This window comes from Mandrillus leucophaeus, unplaced genomic scaffold (assembly GCF_000951045.1).
Source record: "Mandrillus leucophaeus isolate KB7577 unplaced genomic scaffold, Mleu.le_1.0 Scaffold426, whole genome shotgun sequence".
In the NCBI taxonomy this organism is placed as follows: Eukaryota; Metazoa; Chordata; class Mammalia; order Primates; family Cercopithecidae; genus Mandrillus; species Mandrillus leucophaeus.
The window spans coordinates 1,041,563-1,050,395 of NW_012104543.1; the positions used below are offsets into that span (position 1 = coordinate 1,041,563).

At 41.3% G+C, this 8,833-nt stretch overlaps 1 protein-coding gene across 1 annotated transcript in view; it reads right to left on the reverse strand.

The window, feature by feature from the left end:
* UBR4 (ubiquitin protein ligase E3 component n-recognin 4) overlaps positions 1 to 8,833 on the reverse strand; it is a 138,978-nt gene that overhangs the window by 106,654 nt on the left and 23,491 nt on the right. Inside the window, exons 12-17 of the mRNA XM_011993119.1 lie at positions 8,140 to 8,239; positions 7,863 to 8,000; positions 7,216 to 7,333; positions 5,836 to 6,023; positions 4,715 to 4,874; positions 4,510 to 4,595 (exon numbers count right to left, since the gene is read on the reverse strand). Coding sequence (XP_011848509.1) covers positions 4,510 to 4,595; positions 4,715 to 4,874; positions 5,836 to 6,023; positions 7,216 to 7,333; positions 7,863 to 8,000; positions 8,140 to 8,239 — 790 coding nt within the window. The remainder of the gene's footprint in view (positions 1 to 4,509; positions 4,596 to 4,714; positions 4,875 to 5,835; positions 6,024 to 7,215; positions 7,334 to 7,862; positions 8,001 to 8,139; positions 8,240 to 8,833) is intronic.

Genomic DNA, 8,833 nt, shown 5'->3' on the forward strand with positions numbered 1-8,833 from the left:
AACATAAACGAAAATTTACTGATCTAACCTCATTAGCATTTATAGTTAATGAGTGTCAGATATGGGCTCCTGAAAAAGGAGAAAAGCATGGAGATATCAGAATTGGGATAATTTTGTAAAGGGACAAAACATGAAAAGTTGTTGCCTTTGAAAGCAAACTTCTTGAGCAACTATAATAGCTAATAGTTTTTCTTTAATAATCAGTTACATAATACAAATAACACCCAAAAGGGGAAGATCCAACAACTTAAGAGATTCGCTGTATTGGCAGAGAAATTCTGCCTATGAGATCTGAAAGCCCAGAACTCAACAAGGCTGTTCTTTACCTCCAGGTGGAGCATGTCTTTCAAATGAGCTTCATTTTCAGCTCAGTTAGCTAAGCTGCAAATTATCTTCTCAAACACACACACACACTGAGCAGGATGCCAATGGAAAACCAGACAAATGCCTGCTTTCTCATTTGGCTTCAGAAGACACAAAGCATGGTTACTGTGGGATGTAGGATAAATTTCTAAGTCTGCCAAATTAAATTATATTTTTACACTACATCCTCAAGGACCCTTCCTTGAAAATGAATGTTATGCAAAATGTCGCCGTGCCTCAAGAGCAGTTACCATAGGTCGAGCTAAGCGCAGAGCGTACTTTATTGTCACACAGGATGTGCCAGGCAGAGACAGGAAGTATTATATGCTCCATGTCACTGAGGAGGGAAGGTGAAGAACATGACCAAAGCTTTAAGGTCTCTAAGTGGTAAAGCCAGGTTTATCTCTAAAACCAAGTTCTTTTTTGGTTTTGAGACAGTCTCACTCCATCACTGAGATCACGGGAGTGCAGTTGCGCGATCTCGGCTCACTGCAACCTCTGCCTCCTGGATTCAAGCAAGTCTTGTGCCTCAGCCTCCTGAGTACTGGGATTACCAGCTACTGGTACATGCTACCATGTGCCACCATGCCTGGCTAATTTTTTTCATTTTTAGTAGAGACAGGGTTTCACAATGTTGGCCAGGCTGGTCTCGAACTTCTGGCCTTAAGCAATCCACCCGCCTCCCAAAGTGCCTTCGCACCTGGCCTCTAAAACCATGTTCTTAACCACCATTCTCAACACCATGTTCTCAACACAGTCATAAACAACTTCTTAATTTCCTAAGTTCGATGAAACAATTTAAAAAAAAAAAACCTACCTGAGCTACATGAAAAATACTAACTGTAGCACAGTTCTAATAATGGAAAAATCAGGAAAAAAATCTAAATGTTCAAATCAAGGGGTGTACCTAGCCATATATATGGATAAGTAACACATATTCTTTATAACGCTATTTTTTAACACTATTTTTTTAGCTCTTGTTTTTCATCTTTGTGTCAGTTTTTCAGGCCTCAGAGCCACAAAAATGAGTTAACATGCCACAGGAACCTGGTCTTTCGCTCCCACCCCAATCCTTCCTTCTCAGCTCTAAATAAAGTAACTGACTCTCTAAGAAGTCAAACTGCACCACAGTCCATCTAGCAGCAGAACTCTGGCCGAGTCCTCCCTTCTTCCACTCCTCTTTCATACTGGCATTTCTGAGGGTTCAGCCTCAGCCTTCAGCTCTCTTGCTAGTCTTACTGTTTCTCATTACCTCAAAAACTGCCCCAATTTAATTCCTGAATTTCACTCACATTCCCAACTATTTTCTAGACACTGGCACCCCAAAACTTCTTCATAGTTAAACTGAAACCTTAGGCCGAGCACAGTGGCTCATACCTACAGTCCTAGCTATATGGGACTCTGAGGTGGTAAGATCACTTGGGCCAGGAGTTCGAGCAGCCTGGGCAACATAGCAAGACCCCATCAGGAAGACAGACGGATAGACGGGGCGGGGGTGGGGGGGTGAAGGAAGGAAGGAAGGAAGGAAGGGAGGGAGGGAGGAAGGAAGGAAGGGAGGGAGGGAGGGAGGAAGGGAGGGAGGGAAGACCGACCAGCTGGGGATGGTGGCACACACACATAGTCCCAAAAGGCTGAGGGCAAGAGTATTACTTGAGCCCAGAGTTCAAGACCAGCCTGGGAGATATAGTAAGATCCCCACCTCTAAAAAAATAAACAAAATAAAACCCAGTCTCTCTTACCCCCAAACCAACTCTCCTTCCTGACTTTCCTACCTCCATTAATGAAAACAGCATCCTTCTAGTTTCATTTGAGTTTTAAACTCGGGTAATATCCAGGACTCCTTCCTTTCCGTGCTCTTCACCACATTCAAATAATGGCCCATGATCTCTGCTAAATGCCCTGTGTCGTTTCTCCCTCCTTTTTCATGATCCCACACCAATTCAAGTTATCTTTACCTCTTCAGTGTCTATAATAGTACCTGGCACATAGTAGGTGCCCAATGAATATGTATTGAACAAATGAAACAAGAAACCACAATAATAATATTAAACAATAATACAATTATAAAGAGAGCTAACATTTAGTAGGTATTAGTACTAGGTACCAAGCACTATTTTTGTTTTACTTTTCTTGTGTGGTAAAGTATCATAAAATTTACCATTTCAACCATTTGTACATGAACAGTTCTGTGGCATTAAGTACATGCACATTATTCTGCAGCCCTTACCACCATCCACGTCCAGAACTTTTTCATCTTTCCAAACTGAAACACTGTACGCACTAAACACCAAGTCCCCACTTTCCCACCTCCCTGCCCCAGGCAACCAGCATTCTACTTCCTGTCTCTATGAATTTGACTACCTAAGTACCTCTGAAGTGGAACCATACAGCATTGTACTTGTGCTTGTGACTGACTTATTTAGTATCATGTCTTCATGGTTCATCCATGTTGTAGCATGGGTCACACTTTCCCTCCTTCTGAAGGCTCTACAACTTTCATTGTAGGGATGGATGTTTTGTTTACCCATTCAAATGTCAATGGACACCTGGGTTGCTTCCACCTTCTGCTACTGTGAACAACACTGCTATGAACATGGGTGGATAAACACCTGTTCAAGCCCCTGCTTTCATTTCTTCTGGGGTATATAAGTAGAACTGCTGGATCATATGGTAATTCTATTTTTTTTTTTTTTTTTTGGCAGATGGGGATCTTGCTCTGTTGCCCAGGCTAAAGTACAGAGGCTATTCGCAGGCGCAATCATAGCATACAACAGCCTCAAATTCCCAGGTTCAAGTGATCTCTTGCCTCAGCCTCCTGAGTAGCTGGGACTACAGGCACGTGCCACCATATAGTAATTCTATATGTAATTTTTTGCAGAATTGACATACTATTTTCCACAGATACTGTACCATTTTACATTCCCACCAGCAATGCAACAAGAATTCCACTTTCTCCACATCCTCACCAACACTTACTTTCCATTTAATGATAGCCACCCTAATGGGTGTAAGTGAAATAGTATCTCATTGTGGTTTTGAGTCACAAACATAATGGAATATCACACATTTGTCCAAACAAGAACTATAGAAATATATAACAATATAGATGAATCTTGGCAATACAGTCCTATATCATACTACATGAAAAAAAGAGAGAGCCTGAAAACATTACATAGAGCATGATGTCATTTGCTATAAAACTACAAGCAAATATTAAAACTTTTTTTAAATTTAAGGAATACAGATTATATACGTACATACACATACATATACATATATGACTAAGGACATAAGGAACTTGAGATGCAGGATTCAAGACATCAGCTATTTCAGTGGGGAGAGAGAACCACAAGATTGGAAGTTCACAATCAATGTCCTAGATTTTGTTTTGGTGGTGGGTTTGCAAGTACAAGTGTATATGACAGTATCCATCTCCTATAATTTGATTGATTCTTTTAAAACACACATTTTGTCTTTCTTCAATTACTAGGGGTGTTGAATACTCTTCCTATGTTTATTGACCACTTATACTTATTTTCATATAAATTGCCTCCTTGTGTATTTGTCCACTTTTCTGCTAGTATAATCATCAGGAGTTTCCGTTTTTGTGGGTTTTCCTTTTCTTTAAGCTTACTGACTTAAGATAAAGGACATATTTTTTATTTCTGGAAATGATCCTAAATATAAGGCACAGGGACATATTAGAATCACCTCTCAACGCTCTTTCCAGGGAGGGGATTTAATGACAAACTGCTCCCTAACAATTGGAGCTACAAGCCGGGCGCAGTGGCTCACGCCTGTAATCCCAACACTTTGGGAGGCTGAGGTGGGTGGATCACCTGAGGTTAGGAGTTTGAGACCAGCCTGGCCAACATGGTGAAAACCCATTTCTACTAAAAATACAAACATTAGCCAGGCATGGTGGCACACACCTGTAATCCCAGCTACTCTGGAGGCTGAGGCAGGAGCATCGCTTAAACCTGGGAAGTGGAGGTTGCAGTGAGCCAAGATCGTGTCACTGCACTCCAGCCTGGGCAACAGAGCAAGACTCCATTTCAAAAAAACAAACAAACAAACAACTGGAGCTGCAGCCTATGGAAGCTGGTGTCCTGAGCTCTTGTTTAGATGGTCACAGCACACACAAACCTGCAGGTTAGGTGACTGAAGGTCAGAGGTTACCAGCGAGTGGTTGAAGTGATAGAGAGCTGCAGCAAACTCTTCATCTGATGAACCTTGAAGATAAGTAGAAAAGTCAATTATTTAAGCAGCTATTGAATGCAGCACACCTCCCTGCCAACAGCCAAACTCCATGAGAAAAAAAATCCACCAGGCACATATCTTGTCTACTGACCCTTGAGTCCATCTTTGTCTACCTCCTTGATGATACTGGCTAGGGTGGCCATATGGTGTTCTGAAAGAGATACACTCAGATAGTTTCGGATAAAATTGTTCCGAGAGTTCAACATGGAAGAGGTGATGAAGTTCAAAATGTTGGAAGCCAGACCTAAGAACTGAAAGGAACACAAAAACTAAGTTCTTATCAGGCTCATAAGCCCAGCGTTCCTCTAAACTCTGATTACAAATCGAAAATAAAATATGCTCAGAGGTCTCATGCAATAAACACAATGAATGAAAGAATCAGATTTTAAATCACTTACAGTGGGCCTAAGTTTCATTATGAGAGTCTCTCTTTCCCATGTAATTCTACTTACGCAAAATGGTATTCCAGTTTAATATAACAGATGTTACAAAACAGTGTATGAAAACAGGATTTCCACATAGACTGACCCATTTCTTTTGTTCATCTAAGGTCCTTTGTCCAGCTCCAATTCATTACTGATATATTCGATCCCGAAGCCTACATTAATGATTATTACACATATATAGAATTCCTAGCTCTTCTCTACTAAAATTAAATTGAATTATTATATAAATCTTTTATGTCCACATCCTTGACTAGACTGTAAGTTATAAATATGAAGGCAAGAATTGTATCTGACTCACATCATCAGAATGGGGACTGACACTTACTAGATAATCAATACTAGTTGAACCAACAGTTCAACCATAGCAAGCACTTATGATGTATCCGACTTACGCTAAGCACTTTACAAACAGTCTCTCTTTAAGATGTCACGACACCTTTAGATGCCAGTACAATCACTCTCATATGATAGGAGACAAAACTAAGGCTGGAAAAACTTCAGATTCTTGCTCAAAGTCACAAAGCCAGTAAGTGACAGAAGTAGGTTTCAAACCTACTTCTGATTAATTCTAAAGGCCAGTAGAGAAACAGTAACAGTCACACAAGATATTTAATGACACATAATCAAGACATATAACTCCTAAGCAAAAATATCTTTAAACATTACAGTTATCCAAGCCACAAAATGTTTGAGTTCAAATGATCTGCTTCTCATCCCCCTAGTTCCCCATGTCCACTTCCCCTAAACCTTACAAACCTACTCTTACCAACTCAGGATCTTTGCGACTCGCCAAAATGTTGCCCTTCTCACCAGGGGCCTGCTTACTGGGGCTTTTAACCCGAGGAGAGCTTTCCAGTGGAGGAGGTGGGGGAGGGGGCGGAGGTGCTGCTTTCTCTTTACTGGGAGAAATAGTCTCCTCAAACCATTGCCCCAAAATAGGCTCACTGTCATCGTCTGAATAGAGAAAGAGAAAGTAACGAAAATAATTTTTTTTTAATGTTTTTAGTGCATCTGTTTCCTAAAAGTGCTTAAGTCAAAAGGAACACAAGGATATCCTGATTGTGATGGTGGTTACAAGGTTGCATTTTTTTTTATCAAAACACATCTAAATGCATACATAAAATAAGAGCATCTTATTCCATGTAAATTATACCCCAATAAAACTGATTTATTTTTCTTTTTTTTTTTTTTGAGAGGGAGTCTCACTCTGTCACCCAGGCTGGAGTGCAGTGGCGTAATCTTGGCTCACCACAACCTCCAGCTCCTGGGTTCAAACAATTCTCCTGCCTCAGCCTCCAGAGTAGCTGGGACTACAGGCACATGCCACCATGCCCAGCTAATTTTTGTATTTTTAGTAGAGACGGGGTTTCACCATATGGGCTAGGCTGCTCTCGAACTCCTGGCCTTGTGATCCACCTGCCTCAGCCTCCCAAAGTGCTGAGATTACAGGTGTGAGCCACCACGCCCAGCCGATTTATTTTTTCTTTAAGGAGCCCAACAAAGAAAGAGAAACAACTTCACATTATTTAACTGGTAACAAGCCAAACATTTTCAAGAGCAAATTTATACCTGCCTTATCAACCATAAATCAAAGGATGGTAAGAATCACGTCTCCCTCCATATTTCACATTGTTCCCACAAACGTGATTATGAAAGAATCTGAGGTACTTACCTTATTCACTCTCTCATCAAACTAAGGCAGGAGGGTATGCCAGTGTGTTCACTACAACAGGATTAGGTTTCTCTACTCAAGCTTCCCTAAACTATGACTGTGACAACATCCAAACCGAACACCTCACATGTAACCTTTTGAGTTTCACTGAGAAAGCTTAGAGCAGAGGTCACAAAATGAGACAACAGAGGAAGAAATATGGAATAACTGAGATGTTTTCTGATTTTGGAGGGAAAGGAATGAAAAGTAACCCAGGCTTGGCTGAAAGTTGTGTCCATCATTCATTCGTCAACAGCTCAACTTGATCTTAAATAACATGTCATCTTTGAGTGCACATAAAACCAAGGTCCAGGCTAAGCAGGTGAAAACAAAATGGAAACTTTTGTTTGTTCAGGAAACTACAGGAATCTGCTGAGAACACTCCTGTTGCACTCTATAGCTTATCTCTGGGAGAGAGAAAAGAGCGGCCCCTACCTTGGCTGCTGTCCTCCTCCGTGCTACTGAAATCATCCTCATAGTAAGTATTGGAGTCGGTGGAGGCGCTGGCATCACTGCTCATGGAGCCCTTCCTCTGCCGCTGCAGGACACATGCCTAGGAAAATGACAATTACACAACCAGAGCCATCCTATTTAATCTCATTCACCACATGAAAACTTTCTCCATATCTCTTTATTTTTTCCTAAATCCAAGAAGTATGCCTCTTAATAGCTCCCTTAAGGACTTTCATCACTTTATCCTACAAAAACACTACCAACCAGAGACGTGGACAAGAACTGAAAAAAACGAGTGTTTCCATAGTGTCCTCTATGCTTCCGCTTCAGTAGGCCAATCATCAGAAATCACCAAGTAGCTACATGTATCACAAAACTGATCATCAACAACTGATTCAAATGTTTGGATAGATTCAACCCATTAAGAATTTCTCACTTCTTCTACACCATTACCACAACTTTGGGTCTATAAAAATCATGGTGTATAGTCAGTCTTACTCATTTCAAGACGGTTTTATAGCTATATGTATCTATAAAATAAATATATTTATGTATAAAACATATAACATGTATCATATATAAATTATGAGACATTCTTCTAAATTATCAATGGCTTGACTCCCACCCACCTTTCTGTAGGAAGTTGAAAGTAACGTCAACAGCAGGTTCATCAGTGGGACAGAGTCAATCAGCCGTTGAATCCTCTGTATGGAAGTGCTCTGGGCCATAATGCTCAGGGCTGCAGGGGGGCCATCTGTCTCCCAACCCTGAAGGCAATGATATCAAAGGGCAATTAATGATACTACTCAGCCAGAAAAAACAACTTGAGTTGATGGATCAAGCTAGCTTGGCCAGAAGTGGATCCCGCAATCAATATGCTGGTTACCACGGGGATAACCTCCTCACCTTGTGAAGCGCCTCCACTTGTAGGTCTTGAAAGAGTGACGTTAGCAGTTTGATGGCATGGTTTGCCAATATTACTGAGAGTACCCCAAATCCCTGATGCCTACGCAAAGAAAAAGGAAAACGCAATCCTTAAAATAATTAACAATAAATTACAACTTCTGAAAGAGTGCCATTTTGGGGTCTCAGACCCCTTTCAGACTCTGTGGACCTTTCTTCGGAAAAAAAAAAATTGTACATACATACATCTGCATAAAATTTCTGAAGTTCACAATCTCCTTGAACCCCATCCATAGATGGCCTAAGGATCTGCAGGTTAAGAATTCCTGGACTAGGCTGGGCATGGTGGCTCACACCTTAAATCCCAACACTTTTGAGAGGCCGAGATGAGAGAATCACTTGTGCCCAGGAATTTGAGACCAGCTTGGGCAACCTAGAGAGGGAGACCCTATCTCTACAAAAAAATTAAATAGCTACCCGGGCGTGGTGGCATGTACCTATGGTCCCAGCTACTTGGGAGGCTGAGGTGCGTCACTGCATTCCAGCCTAGGTGACAGAACAAGACCTTGTCTTAAAACAAAAATAAATAAATAGGCCGGACACGGTGGCTCATGCCTGTAATCCCAGCACTTTGGGAGGCCGAGACGGGCGGATCACGAGGTCAGGAGATCGAGACCATCCTGGCTAACACGGTGAA